At 41.6% G+C, this 24086-nt stretch overlaps 1 protein-coding gene across 7 annotated transcripts in view; it reads left to right on the top strand.

Moving 5' to 3' along the window:
* CUX1 (cut like homeobox 1) overlaps nucleotides 1-24086 on the top strand; it is a 283475-nt gene that overhangs the window by 189125 nt on the left and 70264 nt on the right. For 3 of the 7 annotated variants that reach the window (XM_086475311.1, XM_086475313.1, XM_086475309.1), the window contains 5 exons: nucleotides 4704-4808; nucleotides 7536-7724; nucleotides 13500-13558; nucleotides 18452-18500; nucleotides 19531-19627. In XM_086475311.1, coding sequence (XP_086331437.1) covers nucleotides 4704-4808; nucleotides 7536-7724; nucleotides 13500-13558; nucleotides 18452-18500; nucleotides 19531-19627 — 499 coding nt within the window. Of the gene's footprint in view, nucleotides 1-4703; nucleotides 4809-7535; nucleotides 7725-13499; nucleotides 13559-18451; nucleotides 18501-19530; nucleotides 19628-20727; nucleotides 21400-22393; nucleotides 22460-23833; nucleotides 23936-24086 lie in introns of all 7 variants that reach the window. The other 4 variants (XM_086475308.1, XM_086475307.1, XM_086475312.1 and 1 more) reach the window with 2 other exon arrangements.

Genomic DNA, 24086 nt, shown 5'->3' with positions numbered 1-24086 from the left:
GGAATACATTTATCTGGCAGCCTTTCAGTGCGCAAAGGAAAGTGCAATAGCCTGAAGACAAGAGTGAAGACAACCCAGCCTCTTCTGTTGGTTGGAGGTTTTTTTCCTTTTTTCATGTAATTCTCCATTGCTGGAAAAAATAGGTGCCAGAGCCCTGAAGAGCCTTACATGTCAGATTTTCTGATAACCTTGCTGTAGTTCTGTGAAAGTTAGAGTCGTGTAAAGGTTTTAAAATAAACTTTTATATCTCAGAAGTCAGAAAATTAAAGCGCATTGAAGCAGTGTGCTTTAATTGATCTCGTACTCTGAGAAACATAGATTTTGCAGCAGCTTGCAAGTAAGAATGTCAGCTCCAGCGCTTAAAACCAAGCGTGGTGATTACTGCCATAACCGGGCTCATTAACTTCAGCAGAATTACTTGTGATAATATACACTCCTGGCTCGTAGGAAGATTTTGCCACGTATAGCGCTGAATTTAGCATGTAACAGGAAATACAGTTTGGCTGGTGGAACTTTAAGGGAAAGGTTATACTTTGCTGCTTGTAAGTATCTCATTTTGCTATTCACACCACTGGTCTTTGATCAAATTAACATTTTACTGTAAGTAGAAGAGCACTCAGTTCATGCTATTCATTATCTTGTCAGGAAACAATGAGAATAATTTAAACTGGGTATATTGTGTAAGGCTTTTTTTTTTTTTTTAATTGGAAGGCACACAGCAGCAGTACGATCATGACCTACTGGCTCCACTGTGAACAGTAAGCATTTACATGCTGTGTTAAGGAGTATGAAAGTATTTTGAAATATTTTATTACTAGGGAGGCGGCTCTGTGTTAGAAGAGCTGTATAGAAATTAGGAGGAACTATAGGACTGAACTTGAACTATCCAGAAAAACAGCGGTTTTAGACAATGCTGGTTTTGCATGATCTCTATTAAGGCCAGTAGTGTGACTGTCGTTGGGCATCGTGGGTTTTCTAGGCTGTGCGTAGTAGATGTGGAAATAAGAATCCAAGAGTTTTAGCACTGACTGGTGAGAAGTGACCTATGGCATGAATATTTCTTTGCCAAAGTGGGATGGTTTCACACAAAAAAAAGGTTGTGTGAACTTTCCAGTGGCTCCAAGTTGTGCAAGATTTTTCTGGGTTTTAGCCGTTTTCCATACTGGGTGTCTGTCTCTGGCTGCACTGTCTTTTCTTATTTCAGGAAAAATTGTTCAACCATTTATAAGAACAAGATTAGGGGAAAAAAATGCAGTTTTCCCCACATGTTACGAGTTGTTCTTGCTGTTTCGGTGAGGAGCCTGCTGTGCCCATATTTAAGAGAAGGGGCTTGGCACTTGATGAGGGAGGGTTTGCCTTTTTCTCAGGGTTGTATCTTCTCTTACTTCAAGTAGCAACAAAAAAAAACCATAGCCCCAAGTTTGGCCAGCCTATAAGTGTCTGAGGAGAGAAAAGGAAAAAAAAAAAAAAAAAAAGAGTTCACACAAACTCACCAGAATCTGGTTTGAATTTGTCGGCTTTGATGTCCGCGCCTGTCCCAAGCACGCTACAGTCTATCACCGCGCAGGCTGGGTGAACATTAACCAGCCGGGTTTTCCTTTTCTTGGTTGTAATGTAAGGTTCGGTGCCACTTTGGCGGGGAGCACTGGGAGGGGAGATGCTCCTCCAGGCTGTCCCTGCCACGATGGGGAGACGGGCAGCATCGGCGTGAGAGCACGGAGAGCAAGAAGTGGAGAGGGGGTTCGTGGTGGGGAGGGAGGGAGGGAGGAGAACTGGGACAGGGCTGCTGCGAGGACATTTGGAGAAGAAGCAACAAGGAAAAGAGGAAAGAGAAAACCGTGGGGGTAAGACTGATTCTGGAAGTTTTTCTGTGTATTTGTTAGGTCGTCCGAGGTATCGGCTGGCTTTTGCGTGCCTGAAGCTAGAGGCACCATGAAGCTCAGAGAAGACAGAAATGGTGCGTCCAGCCACCAAAATGAATTAGGAGGGTACAGAGACAAGCAGAGAGCGGTAGGAGTCAGAGACGCAAACCCAGAGGGTTTTGCAGGGGAGCGGCGCCGCAGCCGCCGTATGGGGGCTTGGGTGCGGGCGAGCAGGCGGGAAATGGCCCATCGCAGCCCATGCCGCGCGGTGAGGTTGTGGTTGACACCGCCGTGCAGAGCACCCGCCTGGCGACGTGCTGGGGGCTTGAGGAACCCGTGTTCCTGAAAACAGGGGTTTGTGCCAGCGCATTTGTGAGCGTTTCTGAAGCGCTTCGATCCTTTGGTGGTGGAAAGCAGAGCACAGCCCGTGAGGAAGCGGTTACTCCGGTCTGCAGAGGAGGCTGGGATTAGTTTGCAACAAATAGACCACAGAGGTCGCACACGGAACAAGGAGGACAAAGCGAAATACTCATTCACCGAGCAATATTCATCCCGAGAGCTGAAGGAAGTAGGGGGTCTCATCGGGAAAAAGCAGTAGCATGTTACGGTGGGGCTGCAGCCTGCCTCCCAAAGCCCTGTGCACAGGGGGTGGCCGAGCGTACCCGCAGGCTCGGGCTTGGCTTTTCAAAACCTTTAAGTGCTCAATTTTGAAACTACCGTTCTTTTAACGGGTTTTTGTGTGTAATTTATAATTTATATTGCCGTAGCACCCAAAAGTGCTTTCCAGACACTGAACACATCTATAATTCTGGCTCTAAAAAGCTTCTGCTCTGGGAAAAAAAAAAAAAAAAAAAAAAAAAATTGACCAGTATTTCCCAAATAGAATTGCCCAAAGTTTCTGTTGATGTATTTTTAACAATGCATAGTATGAAATCTTGTCTAATGTTATTCACAGGACTACAACAGGTGTTCTGAATTGGCTGGGGAGGCTGTGCAGAAGGGGCAGCTGACAGCTTACTGTATATGCAGATGTAACATCTATTAGAAATATCCTCTGTGGTTTGCTTGCATGCAAGCTGAATAGATTCTCAAAACAATGCTGCTGTGAATGGAAGCCATCAGCAGAATTGCTTAAGGCTGCAAAACCCATTACTTATACAGCAGTAGATGCAAGAGCAAGTGCCACAGTGTAGTAACTTGTCCTGCTTTGCTGGAGTTGTTTAGCAGTTATTAGATCAATATATGTACATCCACACCTAATAAAGTACGAGCAAATCATTTGTCTCAATGTGTTTTGTTAGCTGTTTTTTACCCTTATATCCAGCCGCATAAACAACGTAAACTTTCTCTTTTTGTGCCTTTTTAATGCTGCTGCCATTTTTTGAAGCACACAATAGGCTGTGTCCCATGCTCTGATTATTAGAGCCGTGTTGCTGTACTTTTTACAATTACATTTTAATTACAGCTGTAGAACCTATGCAAAATCATTTAATATAATGTTGTGAGCAAATAGCACAGATGATGCGTTTAGGATTTGATTGCTGTTAGTTTACTGATTGATTAAACATGCAGACAGAGTCTCTGCTTTGACTAGTGAGTCAAACAGCACACACACAGGGATATAGGTTTGATATTCACTATTTCAGATGACTTAGGTTTTCAAAAGGATTAGCTGAAAAAGCAGGGAATCTGGCACACAGAAATACGGCAGTTTTGGTGGCTTAGAAATGACAGTGTGTATTTATTATTCAGTAAAGGAAGGGACCCATCAGTGTAAAGGGTAAAAGTTGGTCAAGAAGAGTTTTGGCCTTGATTGGTGGCAGCTCATGGGTTTGGAAGAGTTGGTGATGTGTCTTGGACGTAGAGATAGAAGATTATTTTAGCTATTTTCTGCTGAAAGTGCAGCATGATTTGCATGGAGTAGCCCAGGTGAAAAGCGCTGGTTACTCACGGAGGTAAGCAGTGTGGGTTTATAACAATAAAATACATTTTTTAAAAAAAGAGAGAAGAAAGTCTGACCAGGAGGGGCATATACTGTAAACGCAACCAGGTTTTGTTCCGCTTTTCTTGACAGAAGCTTATACACAGTTATGGAGAAGACTTTGCTGCTATTTATTGCCTGAAGTTACTGATCCATCTGTCTCTCCCCAAACTCCTGTACAGACGATCTTTCCTTGTAATTTTGCCTTTCTCCTTTCTATTATTATTCAATATTTATATGAGAATTTTGTCTGGTAGCCAAGTCACAGGCTTATCAGATACTGCGTAAATCCTCAGCAGTTGGTAACTGATCTGTGCAAAATTGTGTTTAGGGTTAAATATTGTTGAATAAATAGACCTGCTGAAAGAACAGAATCTAACAATTCATGTTTTGGGAAATAATTACTGAAGAAAGACAGCCCACGACATTGTATGTGTGTTAGAGAGAATGGTCAGAATATCTTTTAATTCAGCGTTTACCCGTGAGAATTATTCCCATGAGGAACCTTGCAATAAAATCTGCTTGGTCTATGAGAATAGAAAGAAATTGAATAAAAAGACTCCATTTCCACTTGTATTTATTCAGTCTGGGAAATTCAGTGGGCCGCAGCATTAGTATCAGCAGGGGATTCCTTGCTCCTAGCGTTAAATTACTGTCATAATCGCTCAATTATTTCTTCCTTGTACTGTTTAAAATAAAAATCCATCACATTCTATGTTTTTTTCTAACATTTATTAGGTTGAGTGTTTAGGAAAATCAATTATATTCAGTCAGGCATGAATTGATGAATGTTCTTGTAATAATTGTCAGTTGTTAAACTGAATGTACTTTCTCTTTTCACCCCTTTTCATTTCCTTCAGAGGGCAGAGGTGGCTCAGAGAGAGGCAGAGACCTTAAGGGAGCAGCTCTCGTCAGCTAACAAATCTCTCCAACTTGCTACGCAGATCCAGAAGGCACCTGATGTGGTGAGAGAAAATATTTACTGACTCTTACAGGTTTCTGACATTCCTGCAGTACAGCTTTTTCAATTTATGCTCACAGCTATAAAAATATCTGTCTGGAGTTATATTTTAACTGAAAAGGAATTGTGTTCCTTTGGGCTTGAGTTTTGGTTAAACTTCTGAGGGGGCTGGTGGCTGCAGAAGACCACAGGAAGGACAGAGGTCGCTCTGCTCGGTGGTGACTGGGACAGTGATCCATAGCTCTCCACGGCTGTCAGTCCAGATGGATAGCGGCAACTCTCGGAAATTATTTCACGTTAGTAAGAGCGTCAGCAGAGGAGAAATAAAGGCAGCAGTGCGGTGTAACAAAGAGGGCCTTGGTGGGCCATCAGCCCACGCCTGCCTGCAGGGTACGGCAGAGGCGTGGAGCTTCAGACCGAGGGGACCAGCTTTGGCCAGTGTTGGTTGCGTTAGCAGGGACTGCTGCCTGCCCATTTCTGGGGCTTTTTCTTCTCAGTGAATGGGCTGTCAGAGGAACTAGAAATAAATTCGGTATCATTGAAGTTTTCACTGAAGATACTTAAGCTGAGAATTACACCTGTAAATTCAATAAAAGAAGCTTAGAAAACTGAGAAGATATCCTGTACTCCTAAGGGTTTGGCTGCTTGTTGTCTTCTCTGTGTGTTTCTAAATAAAGCCAGCACTGCTGTTTGGGGAGGTTGGTAGCGCTGAATCTGCTGGTTGGACCTTGCGGGCACAGCGTGCTGTTAGAGGACTCCAGCTGGTCCTGGGTAACAGGTATCACAGATGAGCAGACAGATTATTTTGATTTTTGTTTGCCAAAGGAGAAATAGGAGTATTTAAATGTAAATATGAAATTAAGTTGAAATTTAGTCTACTTCTAAGCAGCAGGTTTAACAAACAAAAGAAATCATGCTCCTTATATTGGTTTTTTTCTTGCAAGCCATGTACATGCGTGACACTGGTATCAGAGAGACACATGGTTGCCTTTAAAATACATTTGCAGAGAATGAGTAACAAACCATAAGTCCTCCAGTTCTGTTTGGTCATCTTTTTATACCACTCAGTATTTTCTCAGAGAAGTCGAAAGATAGACAAGCAGGCTGCAAAACAGAAAATAAATTTTAAAAAAAAGAGCCTGAATATCACTTCTAACTCTGAATTACCTGCCTCTTCCTATCTCGTGTCCTAGTCTTATCATTATTTTAACATTAGGTCTTTCTTGTATTTAATAGTACTTCTGCACTTCATTTATATTTAATATGACAACTACTGCAGGATGAAAATGATCATTATCTATCTTATTTCAGACTCTACGTTCTAGTCTCAATAGGCACAAGCAGCAGATGATTATACAACTTGTGATGTTTCATGCAAGCAAATTAGAGGGGTTTTTTCAAGTTAAAAGTATAATTCAGTGTAATAGGAGAGCGTTGTTAACTGCTGTTCGTACACGTAGCTTTCTGTGAGATACAATGGTATGTAGGCACTGAGAGGCAAGCTAAGTGTTTAGAAGATATGGAAAAGGTATTTTGTTGTGCCTGTATTTTCTAGAAAAGAGGGTGTGGAGTATATTGCAATCTGCTGCAATGTCATCTTGAATTGTAAGGAAAGTGCTTGGGTGACAGCAGCGGTGGGTTGAATTTTCAGCTCTTTCGCTATAGGATCTTTGGTATAATGCTTACGATCATTGTCTCTCACTTGGTAAATGGATTCTTTCCTACTTCACTGGTGTTTTCTGAGGAACAGCCATTAACCTTTGTAAGAGGCGTCTTAGGCTTTTTAATGGAACATGCGTTCATCCTTGGGCTGCCTCGCGCTCCCCAGATCTGCACAAGGATTTCCTTATGTTCTTCATGGAAGAGAGGTTCAGAGCTCTCCGATGCGTTACAGCTATTGATCTCTTAACACAAAGGGAGACAAAAGAGGTGGTGCAATTAGTCTGTATTATCTTTTCTGAATAGATTTACCTCCTTTTAACTTCTCTGTCCTCTCTTATTTCTTGTCCTACTGGAAGGTTGGTCTAGTGAGGAAGTTTCAGAGTTGAGGACAGATTTTGCGGCCGTGGGAAACTGGAACAAGAAAGATCTTGATTTAGGAAAGGGAATTTCTGAAAGTGGAGACCAAAGGGAGAACGGCCTTGTCTTACAGCTGTCACATCTGTCTTCATCCCCGTGGAGGAGAGGCTTTGGTTGCTAGCAATAATGTTAACAGCGAACAATTTTCATGCAAGGAGGAAATTCATTGGAAGTAGCGGTTTGGGGCAATTTTTGACAATTTTGCCTGAAATGTGCAGCACGCATACGTAGAGCCAAAGGCACATGAGTCTGCCATTCCTGATTAAGAAATTCTGCTCCATTACTTCAGAATATTTTATCTGATTAGTATTTTGTAAGCACAGATTTTCATAGTTGTCAAAGCATTTGGACTATTAATAATAAATAGATCTAAATAGAATCCTTTGACTTTCTCAGCTGCATCTTCCCAGTGCGCTTATGAAATAGGGAAATTTATTCTCTCCATTATCCCTGTTTCACCAAGAGCTGTCCTGGGGAGCAGAAAGGTTCATCTTCTGGATTCACGCCATCGGTCATGGGAGTCCCAGCTTTTAACAATCGTTTCTGTCTCTCATGTGACCCCATGCTGTGCTTGGTCCTTACCTAACTGCCCTGAATTCAAGCTTGTTGCCTTTTTTTTATATGTTTGGTCTAATGCTTGTTTTCACATTAGGAGCAGGCCATCGAGGTGCTAACACGGTCCAGCTTGGAAGTAGAACTGGCTGCGAAGGAGCGGGAAATCGCCCAGCTCGTAGAAGATGTCCAGAGACTCCAAGGCAGCCTCACCAAGCTGCGGGAGAACTCCAGCAGCCAAATCTCACAGCTGGAGCAGCAGCTGACCGCCAAGAACAGCACACTTAAAGTAAGGCTCGGTTCCGTGCTCAGCAGCTTTCGAAGGATATAGCTGACGTACCAATATTGGGCTTTACTGATGTAAGTTTTTTGTGGTTCTGAGAGGCACCGTAAAAGCCATTGACTTCTTCAGAATGCTGTTGAATTCTGGTTTCTGGGACTTTTTATTATAAGTGATCGTAGTTTTGTTGAAATTTGATTCACCTAGTTCTCATTGGTTTGAAATTTGGTTTTGCAGGACATGGCTCTGTTTAGAATTAAAACCACCAACAAAACCCAGCATGTGTTTGCCATGGATGTGTAGTGAAATAGCTGAACTGAAAGGCACAGAAAATCCTTCTTGGGTTTTAAAACTTTGAATTCCCATTCCAGTGATTGGTATTGCAGATTTGCCAGGAATGTTTATTGTGCTATGGTCTGTCTTTGAATTTACCTGCTAACCCCTCCAGTTCTCTCCACTGGAAAAGGGAAGTGTCTCATTTAGAGCGTAAAAACAAGTAAAACCAAGACACAGAGAGACGGCTTTTTAGCCTTAATAACCATTTAATTTTTTTTAACTGTATATTTGCTGCACAGTAGTTCCCATTTATAATTAGCAGTCTGGTCCTGTACTCATTTGCATACCGGTAGCTCTGCACTAAAACCAGAAGAAACATCTAACAATTTTGTGAGTGACCCTTTTACCTTTTGCTTCAGCAGCTTTACGTTCTTTGTGCACTAGCCCACACAGTTTTGATCTATCAGTAAGCATGAGAAATGTTTCCTGACATGTGTTATGAATCAGTTTCCTGTAACTCCTTTCTCCTTCATTGTCCTACCATCTATGAGCTTCAAAGTGTAAACAAGATAAATTTATCTGTTCCATTAAAGACTTCATAGTTTTGCAGGTTTTATAGTCTTGAGTTTTTTGAAAGCAGGAGGCTGATAGTACCCACTTAGCCCTGACTGTGGCGTGGGTAGCTTTCCTCTATCAGAATGATTTAATGTTCAGTTGAAACCCTTACAAATTGTTCTAATTCTAACATTTTTTAGCAGTTACTAGTTTTGCTCTGGTGTAGCATAATTTATGTGGAGAAACGTCTGTTAGGGATGAAAGCTGAAGTGTTGCATTCAGCATGTTTTCTGCATGTTTTAAGACAACCTTGCAGAATTTTTATGAAAATTCAGTAGAGCAAAGGAAACTATTACGTTCCTGTACTGACAGTAGCGGCCGCTGCCCATCTGTCCCTGTGTGGGCACCACTCTTAATGAAGGTGGAAGGAGCTGGCCTGGTTTTGAGGCACACATTTTGCTGGCTACACCCATGTTACGGGGTTTTTTTATTTTTTTCATAAAGCCTGATAGAAAATATCTTGAGTCCTTGCACTTGACAGGTTTTCTTGGAATAAAGCATGTTCCTGGTGAGGTCAGTATTAGTTTAGCCATTAACTTCAAAGGGAATAGGATCATAGAAATGACAGAGCAAGTCTTTGATTTTCATTTCAGTAATCTCCTTCCATTTTCTCATAGGCTTGCCCAGCTAATGCTCTGTATTTAGGTTCCTGTTGATAGTGTCTGATGCAGTGACTCTATTGATAAAGTTTCAGTCACTTCAACCCTCTCTAACCTTATTTGTTGCATTATAAAAATACTTCAAAATACATACTTTTACCCCAAAGTGCTGGGAAAGCCTGTGCCTGAGATCTGTTGCACGAAGAACCAAATCTCAGTGGCGATGTGTTGATCTCATGTTTGATTATAGAGGAATTGCTTCTAAAATAACTGAGATTGTAATGGTTGCCTCCACGAAAAATGAATCACAGTTTCACAAATTAAAGCAATGTTCTCAGACCATATCTTGGGGGAATTCTTTAATACTCCATGACTTAATGAAACAATGCAGAAATACTTTTGAAATTATTGCTTCTTTATCTTCATCTGATCTAATAATCAAAACATGTCCTCTAGTAACAAGACTTTTCTAACTGTAATTATATTAACCCTTTGTTGCTGGGAGTTGGAGCTTCCCTGCAACCCAGTTAAAATACAACAGGGCTAGTTAGCAAAGAGATACATCAAATAACCTGGCTTAAATAAATACGGGCTTTTTAGTTTATCACTCTAAACTAAACTACGACATTAGTTTCATGAGGTTTTTAAAATGTTTTAAGCCCCTTAATACAGCCCGTGCTGTTTACCTGAGACACTTCAGTTAATAGTACAGTAATGGTTAGATTTTTAAATTGCATGAGAGGGGACCCAATCCATGCATGCTGTGACATGGGTTCATTCGTACGACAAATGCAAGGTGATTCCTTAATGTTGGGATATTTCCAAATTTAGTGTGCAGAAATGCCACCGGTCCACTCTTCTGTCCTCCAGCTCCCTGAATTTTTGTGTGTTGGAGGATGTTAGAGTATATTTTGTCAGAATTAACCAGGTTGATATTTAGTGCAAGATATTAGTTCTTCCAGATTGTCTCACAGCTTGAACCTTTGTTATACCGTGTTCTGTGCATTTTACAGGGTTCTTTGAGACAATTACCATAGTAATACATTTTAAAACAGTCATTGACTGGGAAGATGCCAAGTGCCTAAATGCTCTGCTTATATACAGGCATTGCATTCTCAGTTGTTAGTTTATATTGTTTAGTAAAGTATACGTTTAGGTGCAGGTTTTCCATGGCAACAATCTCTATATTAGGTACTTGGGAATGATGGATGTATGTGGTTTTTGTACAATTCAGAGTAAAATATTGCTGGTTGCCATACTGCTGTACCAGCATACAGATACCTGAGAGTCCAAAACAGCTTCATTCTATCAAGATCTTTTTCTTTCTTTTTCTTTTTCTTTTTTTAACTGTAATTTGTACCTAAAATTTCTAGAAATACTTTCAGGGTTCAGCATATCCCTTATCCAGAATTACATTTAATATAGATTGCATTAAAATGGGACTCGTTAGCTTTTCGGTATTTTATATCTGTTTCTACAAAAGGCTTTTTTCTTAGCATACCCTTGCATAAGTAACTAACATATTAATCCAGGATATTGTTTGTTTTGAATTTATTCCAGTACTTTTTATGCTGAGGAGTAGTGTAAATAGGCAGTTAACCCTGCTGTAAAAGCTAATCTGCTGCAGACCCAAAAATGTTACGTGTCACAGCGTTAAGGGAGAGGTGAATTGTGGCGTGTCTTTGCTTTAAGCTGTAGAGCAGCAAAAAGCAGTTAGAAGTGGCTGGCGGAGTGACATGGCCAAGGAGAGCTGAAAGATGTCGTGCGGTGTTCGGCAGTGCCCTCTCATTGCCTGCATCAGGTTTTAAAGCTGTCAGTCTTGATGCTGAGTCTCCTCCCTAGCACGAGGGCTCTCAGGCTCACTGGTTTCATTTAAAGATCACTCTCCAGTCTTACTGAGCCTGATCTGGTGCATAGAAAGTCCAGCTGGATTCCGTGTTAAAGGAACTGTTGTGCTTAGCATCGAGCTGTAGCGTGAAAAGCAGCTTGACCTTGTGGCGTGTCGTAGCTGGCCCTCCTTAAAACTTGGAGAACTGAAATGACACCTCGGCCCCTTGGATTAAATGGGACATTTGCATAATGAGATTTCAACACGTGTTGGAGGCTATCAAAACCTCAGACATCTTTCAGATTTGTAGGATTTTCCTGCATCAACCAGGATTTTCCTAGTTAGCTCAGCGTAGGGCTTTTGAGCAAGGCCTAAACACCTGTAGCACTGTGTCTGCCATACAAAGCAAAGTGGGTACTCCTTATCGTGCCAGTTAGTAACTGGAATTTGGTAAGGCAGGACATGTCAGAAGAAATGGCTAAACCTTGCCCTGTATTTATTCCAGGTGAAAAAAATGGGTTTAGCTGAAGTAGAGATGTTTGGGGTTTTTTTCTTTCTAACACAATGTGGATGACTGCACAAGCTACTGATGGCTAAGGATGCTAGGACACAAGACCTTTTGAGAGGCCACTCGTTTCATCAGTGTCCCACAGAGTGCAAATTCCACACCTAACAACAGTCTCTGCTTTCCTGCAACAGCCGGTGCTGGTGATCCGTTAAGAGTTGCTTGTTGAGCAGCCACGAGAGCAGGGCCCATGTGTTTCTGCCGAGAGATGCCTCTTGTCAGCAGTGACTGAGGATTGTGGATTATGGTATCAAAAAGCAGGAATTTAAGAGGGCTGTATATTGATAACGTAGATGTCCACTTTGTCACTGCTTTTTTAATATACATCCTAATGGCAAGGCAGAAATGTCAGCAATGCGTAAGCTGGGAAGGGCATGATAGGAAGTCCTTTAAAAGATGGCAACATAGCTGGGAGTCCAGCAAAGCCCCGTCACGCTGCTGTTGTCATCCGAAGAAGCCCCATTGAAATTATTAAGATGGCTCAGCTGATGGACTCACTAATCCGTGGGTGCTGTATTACACAGGGTTCGGGTTTGGTGCTTGTACCCATTGGATAGCCTTGAAATGGGTGATAGCTACACACGGGCTTACTTGGGAAGACGGCATGGTTAAGAGTTTCCCACTTTCAATTGTTGGTCTGTCCCAGCCCTGCTGTTTTTGTGCTGGTGCAGAACTTTATGGGGCTGCATTTTAAATGGGTTTGCTAAAATGACCCGAGTTCACAGTAGCCCTCCCCTGCCTTCCTCCTTCAACGAGTAGCCCAGGAGTGGGTGTAGGATCTTCTCAAATTCACTTTATCACTGAAGGCAGCCTCTCCTTGGACATAAAGCCCTATTTTTCATGTCATATATTGCTTTTCTTTTCAAAGTAGATACTCTGTCTTTGAGGCTGCTGTGTCCTTGTGTTATTGCTGTTTCCCAGGACCTCTGGGATTCTGTGCCAGCTCTAACGCCAACAGTGAAGTGCAGCAGAGCTAGCGTGAGCTTATCCATGGAAGTTGCAGGCCAAAAGTTCTGTTCTTTCTTTGCTTAGATCAGCTGTGCCAGTACTAAGCAAAGAAATTATTAGTGGGAAATTAATGTGGCTTCTGCGAGCAACGTAACAGCATCCATCATGTGTCACTATGTTTTAGGCCTCCTGAAGCATTTGTCCTGTAGTGATGAGCACTGTTGTTGGGAGCAGGGGCTCTTGGGTAAGGTCCAAATGTGTGGCATTGCGTTCTGGATTGTGTTAGGAGGTTTGTTTCAACGTTTGTGGCATCTTCACACCAAAGAGGAGCCATTGAGACTGCCCCAGGTCAGGTAGACCTGAGCCAAAAGACCTGCAGAGTTGGTCTCAATGCTTCATCTCCGGTGTGTAATCATATTAGTTATTGCAATAAGTAATGCTTGTAAAACGACTTGGTACAGCTGTTTTGTTTGGGCATGAGGCGTTGTAGAAGTCTTACAAGCCTAAGGCATTCCAGTCAACAACAGCTTCTTCGGTGTCTTTTTTTTTATGTAGATAAGGTTATCAAGAACTGTCGTATTAAGAATACAGTATGTGCCAAAGCATCCTGCTTGTTTGCTCAATTTATCGGTTTCGTAAAAATTGCAGCTGCCCCATTTTTAATACCTTCTTCCCTGATCTCTTTATTGAACACATGACGGTGACATTGCAAACAGCCGAATTGGGACCCACTGAATTCTGTAACGCTTGGCACTCTGTAAACAAAGGAGGAGTGAGGTATAATTGTGTTTACGTTGAATTGGTTATAGTTTGTTTTCTAATATATGTAAATTAGGTATGAGTCATTAACCCTCACTTGTGCGCTGCTGTATATATGGAATAATTTAGACATGATTTTGAAAGCCTGCAGAAAAAAAATCTAAATAATTAAATCTGTGTTCTTTCTTTTAAAGCAACTGGAAGAAAAACTGAAAGGACAGGCTGATTATGAAGAGGTTAAGAAAGAATTAAAGTAAGTGGTAAATGCCTACATAATTTTTTCACAAACTGGAGTTTAACAATGCTTGTTAAATGAAGCCACAAATCTGTGTTCTTGGAACAATAAAGAATTCAGTCAAAACCACAGAGACGGGAGAAATGGGGAATATTGGCAGAAATTGCATCCAGAACCAGTGCAACTGCTGTATCTGAGACTTGAGAGTACTCCTTTTTGTTGCAGCAGAGTATTGCAGTAGCGAATAATACCAGTGTCCCTGAAAAAAAGGCACTAAAACTACCATCCACCACAGTTAAAAAGTTTGAAAATCTGTGATGTTTTATGTGGACCACTCTTTAAAACTTCCCAGCCAACAGCTGAATGTTATGAGGACCAAGAATTTAACGCAGGGCTTTGGCCCTAATACCTTTCCTATGCTTTTGCCAGCCAGTGTTCAGCACTTAGCATTTTAATGCTGTCCTTGTTTCCCTGTATATTTTTGCTAATATATTGTGGTTTTAAACTAAAGCCACAAACAGCTTCTTCCTATTTCAAGGAGGGGTAGGTTGAGAGACTTAAAAGGGCCTCATTTTAAACTGTAACAAGATAAGCTGTCAGGTGCAGAAGAGAAGTTTTTTGACTGGAAATATGTTTAGTATCAAGGTCTAAATAACTGCAAGAAAGTCCATCTTTTCTCTCATCATTCGGGCATTTTTGTGTGTATTTTAAGATGACTGAAAAAACATTGCCTTGTTTAATGAGGTATCTCAGATGAGGCTGGTAGTCGTGTGCTTTTGTTTACACGTCCCTGGAGAATATGGAAAGCAGGTTAGGTTTTGCAAGCCCGGTGACTGCCCAGCCCCTGGTGCCATTCCATTCAAGCCACGCTGGCTGCGGTTCTGGTTTGCTGCCAGCTGCAGCACACCCTGATGTAGGTAAATAGTTTCAGTCGAGTGAAATGAGTGGACCGTTTCATTGGTCATTACACCTGAATATTAACTGGTCTCAAGAAGGTGTCATTGTTTTAGTGATAGGGATAAGTACATCCCTGTTCTGTCCTGCGTTAAGGAAACTCAGCTTCAGATTTCAGCCCGTTTATGCCCTCGTGTGTAAAGTAGTGGATGGGAGTTAGGCCCCAACCTTCCAATTTGCTGCCTGAGTTACTGAATGTGACTGTGCTGAAACAACAAATGAGTTTTAAATCCTGCCTGGTTTAATGCCTTTACTTTAGATACGAAACTCATTTAGATCCCTGTATTCCTGGCAGTAATGCCTTTTTTTAAAATTGTTTTTTACAACACTGACTTATATGAGGGCAGGATGGGAAGCCAGATAAGAGGTCCAGGAGAAGCCATGACACAGGAGTGTTCCTATGGTGTTTCTGTCTGTTCCTGTTATTTCGAGATGAGCCGGCAGTGAAATAGATGGGACAATGTCCTGGAAGTGGCCCTTGTTGGGCACCAGTAACTTAACCCTCTTCTCCTGGCTGTCACAGCTTTTATGTCCCCTAATTTGTGGGTAATACTTTTTTATGGAGAGACAGTCATCTGTCTTGTAGGTGGCCTAGGGTCCCTCCTGCTGAATGGTGCGGGGGGTTAAGACCCTCTGTGAGAGCACTGAAGGTGTTTGCAATGCTGGGTCATCAGAGCAGCTTGTTCATGCCATCCTCTCTACTCCCACCTGGTCCAAAAGGTGTGCCAAAATCGAAACACGCATCACCTGAGAGTGACAGTCTGATCTGGAGTGAAACTATGAAAAGACTATTGCTGTAAATCTGGTGTCCCTCATACTGAATCCTATGCCTGCCTTTGTGCCCTGAAACACTGGCAAAAATGAACTGCTCGTAACGCACATACGCACCAAGAAAAAAGGGATCTTGTCAGTAAGGAAGAAAGAGGATAAACCTCTCAGTTGTTTTGACACTGATGTATTTTCCTTGATCCTCCCAGGGATGTTAGAGGCATTCTGGGCTGAGGGATCTCACTATCAGCCAACATCTAACCTTGGAGGAACTTAACTGGGTCCATGTCAAGATCTGGGATGAGAGGGTTCCTTGCTTTCTGCATTGGCTTTTGTGCCAAATCGCTTTTAAACCTATTTTTGAGATCTGAGAGCTCTGTGTGTCCTTTCAATTCCCTCTCGAGTAATACAACAGTGCTAACCCTCCTGCCTTTGCAGTTGGGATCATACGAATGGAAAGTCGAGCTGTCCCAATGCACACTTTGCTTCAGAGTACGATCTTTCAAGTTGGCTTAGATGTGCAGATTCAAGTCACAAGATCATTCCTTTAAAAAGCAGATAACTGATCTTGAGCAGCACATTGAGTCGAGATCTCATGGGCAAAGATATTCCTGGAATCTAAAGGGGGAACATTTTGCTCCCTCATATTCCTGCAGAAAATGTCTCTTTTGTGACACATTTGGAGAGTCATTTTTGCCATGTTTAACTTTTTCATTTTTTGAAAAAATGAACCTGCTGTAGTGAATATTCCTCCAAGGGCAATTCAAGATACCATCAACGTGGTTTTCAGTATATTTTGGGTTCTAAGTGTCTAGGAAATTACCTGTGAAATTGCCAGAAGGCTATTTCAGGTAGCAAAGAATCCACTTTAAGTAGGCACAGGTCAGTAACTTTCCAGCCAAGTTTGGATATGCATGCCTGCTCCAAGCTTGCTGAAAAATGCAGCTGCTGCAAGGTTCAGGATCCTTTCTGCGGGTCTCAGCTGGCAGCAGGTGCTCAGAACCACAATGCATTGGTAGAGCAGCCTGTGCAAGTGGAGGGCGCAACAGGATCAGGGCTTTAAAGCCAGGTTTTTGGTGCCAAGAACCTGGTAAACGTGCGAAATAGGTTCAGGCTTCCTTTGCACTCCCAGCTGGTCTCGGTCTGGTTCTGTAGGCGGCACGTAGTGGTCAGAGCCGTCATGCCTGCTCCTTCGCGAGCGTGCAGCTTCTTTTGGTTTAGCTTCATCCAGAAGGAGTGGTTGGTGTGCTCCAGGACTGCTCGGCATGGCAAACCAAAGCGTGGTAAGTGGGGATTACAGGGAGACCGGCGTCGCAAGCGTACGGCTGATCCGAACTAAAATCCGTGACTTGCCGTGGGAAGTTTGCCAGCTGATAATTTGCTGTTACAAATTGGTTTGTTTAAAATTCAGGTGGGTCCCCTTATTTGACCATCATGGGGACGTACATTACTACTTGCTGGCCTTTCAGAGGCCATACCCTGCACAATCCATGGGAGGATGGAAACAGCAACCAGCAACTGGGGTTTTCCTTAGATGAGGCTCTCTGTATTTATCTCACCCAGCACCTTGGAGTCCTGGTAGACAGAGCTGTGCTTCTGAAGAAGTGTCCCAAGAAACACTCGCTTTCAGCAGTGATGAGCAACCTCAGTAAACATGCCTGTGATGTCGATCTAATGTCAGGATCTCTAAGAACTCGAGCCATTAATGCACAACCTCTCTCCTTGACTGGCATGACTCCATTAATAGCAGAAAAGAGGCACTTTTGCATGTGGGTGAGCTGTTGTGCCCATGTAAAGCAGTGTCTTAACAGCATTACTTTATGTGCTTCTGTATGGGATGATGGCTCTACCCTACAGCGATTTCTGCCAACAAGAGGTGTCATCCAGCAACGCCATATGATGAAACTGATGGCCAGAATTTTGTGACTTTAATTATATTTGTAGGAGTGCCTGTCAGAATTATCACGGTGTGCAATGGCTGTGCACAGATGTAAAATGCGTGAGGTTTCTGTCTCAGAATGAGGGTTTTTTTCTGGGATTTGCTATGACTCTGAGTGACCTTGAATGTCTCACTGAGACCACTCATTTCCAGAGTGTCACTTAATGGACATCTGCTTCTGGATTCATGCACGGAGAGGTTTCTGGAGGAGCTGGACGCCACATGGTCTGAGGCAGTTAATGAGTGCTGGGTGCCTGGCTGGCTCCTAGTGGCATCCAGAGCTAGTCCCCACGTCTTGATGCTGGCCCTCTGCTTTTTTTGACTCAGTTTCCACATTTAATACATGATTAAACATATTCTCCCTGCCCTACAAAGTTCCTGGTGCTTTAGACATGAAAAATGCTGTATAAACACCATCTATATCTGTTTATGTATTTTTCTTCAAGAAATGAATGTCGTCTTGGTACAATGAGAAGCTGAAATCATTTATTGCGTCAGTCGGAGGAAGTTAATGTCCTGCCTGCAGCAGGCCCATTTAAAAAAATTATAAGACAAAGCACAGTAATAAGTTTGTGTTCCTGTAAGATTCTCGTTTGCCAGACAATACAACTCTAACTGAAAGACTTTGAAGGGAGATGTCCTTTGACCGCTCAGTATTTATATAAAATATTGACAATGAGACTATCAGATTCTTTTCTTAATGTACTTATAAATATTTGGATCTTTCGTATTTCTTAAGAAATATTGTGCTATTTTGTCTTCCCTTTGCCATAGAACTAGGAGGTTATTAAAATGAAAAACTGCCTTTTAGCCTGTAGTGTCTTGCTCGGGAAGATTATTTGTGCATATTTTCCTTGCTATGTGAGCCGTTGTATATTATATAAAGTACCGTAACTGTGGTGGTGATTCCCCTGTTTTGTTGCTTTGCTACAACTTTTTCATTCCCTCCAAGCTTTACAGATAAATTTATATCACATCTGACAGCTTAAAATGTTATATCCTTATTAACCTTTAAATTTACGCTTTAAACTGGCCTGGTGGGATTGCATATGGAATGATTTAGATGACGCTCGAGAAAATTTTCTTATCCAATAGTTATTCTGTATTCATCATGAGACTGTGTTACTGCAAGGAAAGTTCTTATCACTTGTAGTGTTGCTGGAGAGTAGGAGATGATAATGTTAATGCTCGTTAGTGGAGTTGTTATGGAAAGAAGAAATAGAAAATAATTTTTTTTCTGCCTTCCACAGTATATTGAAATCCATGGAGTTTGCACCATCTGAAAGCTCTGGTGCGCAGGTACTGAACCTACTTTTGTTTCTTTCTTACTTCAGCAGTTCAGTCGATTAACAAAAACGTTGTCTTGCAATTCGTTGGTGTTGGCATGGACAGTTTCCTGTTGATGTTGAGACAGATGGGTTGATTGTTGTTTTCCTGATGTTTTCTTATGTAAAAAGCTGAACTGAACATTTTTTGCCTGCTAATATCTTTTAAGTGGTCAAGGACAAAGAATGGTGTTTCAGCTGTGCTGGAGTGGATAACCATAATGTTGTGAAGTTGAGTCTTTTAAAGATACTAGAGTTGGTGTGCAGCTACACTGAGATTTACTGTTTCTTGTACTGACAGTACGCTGAGCAAGGATTTTAGCATTTTTAAGTCTTTGTTAGCCTTGAAAATAATGTTTGCAAAAGAAACCAAACCTTTGAGTACTGAGAAAGCAGGAGAAAGCTCTGCTATTCCAATAATTAATCTTACTTAAGTTTAAAGGTTGTGAATTAAATTCCTGCTTCTGAAATTTGAACTAAATATCAATATACTGGGATTAATTTTCAATATGTTTTTTAATCATCAAGGGTTAGGTATTTAGTGGAAGGTAAATGGCAGGTTTCTGTGACTGCTTTGATTTTTGAACAAACTGTTTATGCTGAAATGCAGCATTTCAAGGAAATGCTTGACTTGGGTCAGTTGACCTAGTAGAAATAATATAATCTTAACTCCTATTTTAATCAGATTAAAAGAAGTCTACAGCTTTTAAATTGAAAGCATGCCAGTACTGTTTTAAAATAGGAAGGATTAAGAAAATGTTCCGTTACACATCTCAAAACAATGCAGAATTGATGAATGATTTACAATGAAAATTAAACAGTGTAGCTCTTCTGCAGCTCACGTAGGAGCACCGAGTGATTCCTGCAAATATATGCATGGTGAATTCCCTAGCTGCATTCGTAGCAGAGATGAGCTCTTGTTTTCTTCTTCTGAATCCTTTTTAGTGCCTCAGTGAAACTCTCAATGCTTTTAGAAACAAACCTCCCACTTTGATTTTCTTTAGGATGCATCTAAACCGCTGGAGGTGCTGCTGCTGGAGAAGAACCGCTCCTTGCAGTCTGAGAACACCACGCTGCGTATCACAAATAGTGACCTGAGTGGTAGGTTGACACGATTTTCGGCTCTTCTGGTTTGTTTGCTGTCTTGTGAAGGGAGGGAGGGCTGAGTGAGAGATGAATGTCTGAGCTAATGCATGGCAGAAAGATGAACAGGCAACAAGAATACTGAATAACCTTTGATTTCTGCAGTTTTATAGGCTGGATAATAAAATAAAACTTGGACACCTCAGAGAGTCTTTAAAGGTTAGGAAATAGAGGTATTACAAGATGTACCAAGTGGTAGCGTTTGAGGCTGTCTTCTGTTTTGGGAACAAATTCATCTGTGGCACCAGAAGTCTCTTCCCCCACACACAATGTTATGCAAAATGTTTGCATGTAGAACACAATAATCTTCCTGTCTGATACACTTAGATATACTACCAGCAGGTCAGGTTGGAGAAACAAAATACTTTCTTTTTAACGAAGTGTGTTTGCCGTTTAGCTTTCCTAATGTGGGCTTTTTACATCTTGTGTTCACATTTTTTAAATGGCAAGTCATGGAATTTCCAGATACTTGAATGCTTATGGTTTTTGCAGCTGGAAGAAAGTTAAAAGTTGCCACTGGCCCTGGGATTACTGAATTTTGAAGCGTTTTATGACTTTAACTGAGTGATCTTGGTGCATCCACCTAATGATGATTCCTTTATTCAAATTGGTTTGTTCCAAAATGTAAATGTTTGCTGCATTTGGGTTCAGTCAGGTCCAATGAGTAATGTCTCGAATGAGAGACAACAAAGAGACTTGCTGTCTGTAACTGCATTTATTTTAACTGTATAACTGCACTTCATGTAATTGTTCTAGTTTTAATGTTTGTAAGGGGGATTCTCCAGGCTGCAACATACAAGAAAGGTGCAAACATGAAATGCATGTTGTTTGTTTTGGGGGCCTTGTTTGGCTTATTAAAAATTTCAATTATGGAAAACAAAACCAACCAACAAACGAAAACAAACCAAAAACAAAATGAAAACAAAAATCCCACCGCCACTTCATTGGCCCTTGTAAATCTGCACTTTTTCCCTTTGCGGGGCAAACTTTGCATTTTTTTATCTTGGTTTTTCCCTCTTTGATCCCCCATAATGCATTATGTTTGACCTTCCTTGTAGGGTCAGCCAGGAGAAAAGGGAAAGACCAGCCTGAGAGTCAGCGTCCTGCAACCTTGCCGGCCTCCCCTCCTTCTCAGTTGCTCCGCAACGCGGGGGAGCAGGCTTCCAATACTAATGGTACACACCAGTTCTCACCAACGGGTTTAAGTCAAGACTTTTTCAGCTCATCCCTGGCGAGCCCCAGCTTACCCCTGGCCTCCACAGGAAAATTTGCACTAAACTCTCTCCTCCAGCGACAGCTAATGCAGTCCTTCTACTCCAAGGCAATGCAGGAAGCAGGAAGCACAAGCATGATTTTTTCAACAGGTCCTTACAGCACAAACTCCATATCTTCCCAAAGTCCATTACAACAAAGTCCGGACGTAAATGGCATGGCCCCGTCTCCCAGCCAGTCAGAAAGTGCTGGGAGCATCTCCGAAGGCGAGGAGATAGACACAGCTGAAATTGCACGTCAGGTGAAAGAGCAGTTGATCAAGCACAATATTGGACAGCGGATATTTGGACATTATGTGTTGGGACTGTCGCAAGGGTCTGTGAGTGAGATACTAGCCCGGCCAAAGCCATGGAATAAACTGACTGTGAGAGGCAAGGAGCCATTTCATAAGATGAAGCAGTTCCTCTCGGATGAGCAGAACATCTTGGCTCTTCGCAGCATCCAGGGTAGACAAAGAGGTAAGCGCTCGCCGGCTGAGGGTCCTGCCCTGTTTTACGGTTACAACTGTTAACAATTGGAAGCTTCCCTGGACGGGGCCGTTTGTGCATTGCTGCTCTTTTCACCCAAATCAGATGTCAGGTGCAGAAAGTACAGCTTTCTAACTCTGCTTTGCAGGACTCAAGCAGGTTAGTATCTTTGCTTACGCTTTTTTTAGCTGCTGACTCGTGTTTGTCAGCAGGAGCAAGCAGCAGGGACACTGACATCCCTCACTTCCCGAAAGGTCCGTGTCAGAGCTGAACACAGAGTGAAAAGGGTCGTTAGCTACTAAGGGTATCAGCCCTCAGAAATACTTGAACATTTTTATTTGGGGTTGTTTATTGAGACTAGACTTTTGTTGTGTCTTGTATGATTTTTTTTTTTCCCCCAAAGTGTTTTGACAAAATCTCGTAGGTGATGCATGAGATGAGTAATTAAAAACCAATCCTAATTTAAAGCAGCTTTGCATATTTAAGGCAGCGATTTTAAGAAATAACATGCGTTTCATTGTGATTCATCTTAAGCGAAGACTGAGATTTACATTTAGAGAAACCGAAAAGTAAGTTGTTTACAGTCGAGAAATATTGGAAAGGACAGGCAGTATTTTCCTAGATTTTGTTTAATTGAAAGCGCACACTGTTAGATTTATAATCGGTTCTTCCTTTTGATGATTGTACTTGAGGGGATTATCTGCCCATCTTTAACCTCTTCATTTTTGGTATCTCTAGACATTTATTTATATCTGTCTAATCTCCTTTCCGAACGTAGCTGTAATCTTTATTAACAAATCAGCCAGCCTTGCTTCTTCCAAAGTAGCCAGCTCCTCCCGCGCTCAGACAAAGGCTCGAGGGAGCGAGGACAGCTCGATCCCTCGTGTTCAGAGACAGGCTGCTAGCTTCTCATGTCACACAGCCCGTGATGTCAGAGCAACCATCCCCTGATTGTTTTGTTCTTACCAAACTTGTTTTTCAACAGAGAATCCAGGCCAGAACCTGAACAGACTATTTCAGGAAGTACCGAAACGAAGAAATGGGTCTGAAGGTACGTCACAGGCAGGTGTTTTTCTTTGCAGTCAATACCTAGGAAGCGGAGTGTGCTTTAGCTGTGTGTTTCCTTAAAACTGTGCAGTTTGATTCTGGCCTGGAATCTGATAGAAAAACAGACAGTAAGTATAAAACAAACCATGGGTTAGATGAACACTTTGCTTTTTCTAATTCTGCTGCTGCTGTACTAACGTAAACCTGTTTGGATACTTTTTCCGCTCCCAACCTCACTGCATACGCAGATAAAAAGAGATAAGTGATAGAAGTGGCTTTATAAAATCATCAGATCTATTGAAATGCTTTCTCTGCTATCTTTGTGATTTTGGAGGGAGAAAGTTGCACAATTGCATATAATCCAACATCAGTCGCATACTGCTTCTGCTCCAGATTGACTTCTTTCTTCTCATGGGGCGTATGTTGACAAATACATTTTAATACGCTGTTAAATCAGTGTGATACTTACTTCAGTATGGTGTATGGAAAAACAAGCTAAGTGAACGTCAGATTGATAAATTATCACTGAATAGGAAGTACAAACATTTTTCTTCAGTATAGATTAGTTGGAGAATTTTTCTTTTAGCAAGACAAGAGGAAGATGAAAAAAACAAGAACAGGTACCCCAAACCTCAGTAGTTATTTTGACTCCAGTCAGAAATTATCTAGCTCGCTCACAAAGGATAATCTCATAATGAAAAATGCAGTTAAGTTCAATAGCATTCACAGTCATAGTTTTCCCTCCTTTTCTTCCCCTTAGTGGTTAAAAAAACCAAACCAAACAACCAAGTAATAGCTCTTAGCTGGAGAGTACTTCACATGGTGTCTGCGTTTAAATGACTGTTTCTCTTAATGTATTAACCTCTAGAAAGTTAAAAATTATTTTCACCTAGTTACTTTTTAATTGTGGGCTGAACGTATACCCATCCTACTTTGCCTAGCAGCTGATGCAATTTTTAAGGTGATTCCTGATCTAATGTTTTTACCTTTCTTCCTTTCCCCTCTGGTTCTTTTCCCTTCTGTTTCCTCTCCCCCTCCAAAAAAAAAAAAAAAAAAAAGAAAAAGAAAAGGAAAATAAATAGACTTATACATGTTATCCTGGAAAAGGAGTGTACGACCACCTAGTTCTTCCTCTGATGATGTCAGTGTTTTCATCGTCCCAGTGCAGCTAGCGGGCAGGCTTTTGCACAACGAGGATGTTTTTCTTTTATTATGTTAAGTACATTCTTAGTGTTGTAAATGTTGGTAAAGGTCCTATGTAAAGTTTCGTCAGGTCGTGCTGGCGGTATATCAGTATATGCTGTCTGTCTTTGTGTTAAAAACACAACCAAACAAGTCAAAGTTTTCCTGGTGTCATTAGTTTTGTTTTCCTCTTCAGGTAATATAACCACAAGAATCCGAACCACAGAGACTGGCTCTGATGAAGCCATCAAATCCATTCTCGAACAAGCCAAAAGGGAGCTGCAAGTACAGAAAACAGGTACGGTCTCATTTTGTTTCTTGCTCCTTTTATTTCAGAATTTAATTAAAACAATTACCATGAGCTTTCTGGTCAGGTAATTATATTCTTAAAACCTTGAATGTAGGTTTGAAGAGCTTCCTTTTTTTATTATTATTATTTAGTGGAGTTG

This window comes from Leptosomus discolor, chromosome 18 (genome assembly GCF_034619465.1).
Source record: "Leptosomus discolor isolate bLepDis1 chromosome 18, bLepDis1.hap2, whole genome shotgun sequence".
Classification (NCBI taxonomy): Eukaryota; Metazoa; Chordata; class Aves; order Leptosomiformes; family Leptosomidae; genus Leptosomus; species Leptosomus discolor.
The sequence above is the reverse complement of the archived record's forward strand: the minus strand, read 5'-3'. Positions and strand labels throughout refer to the sequence as shown.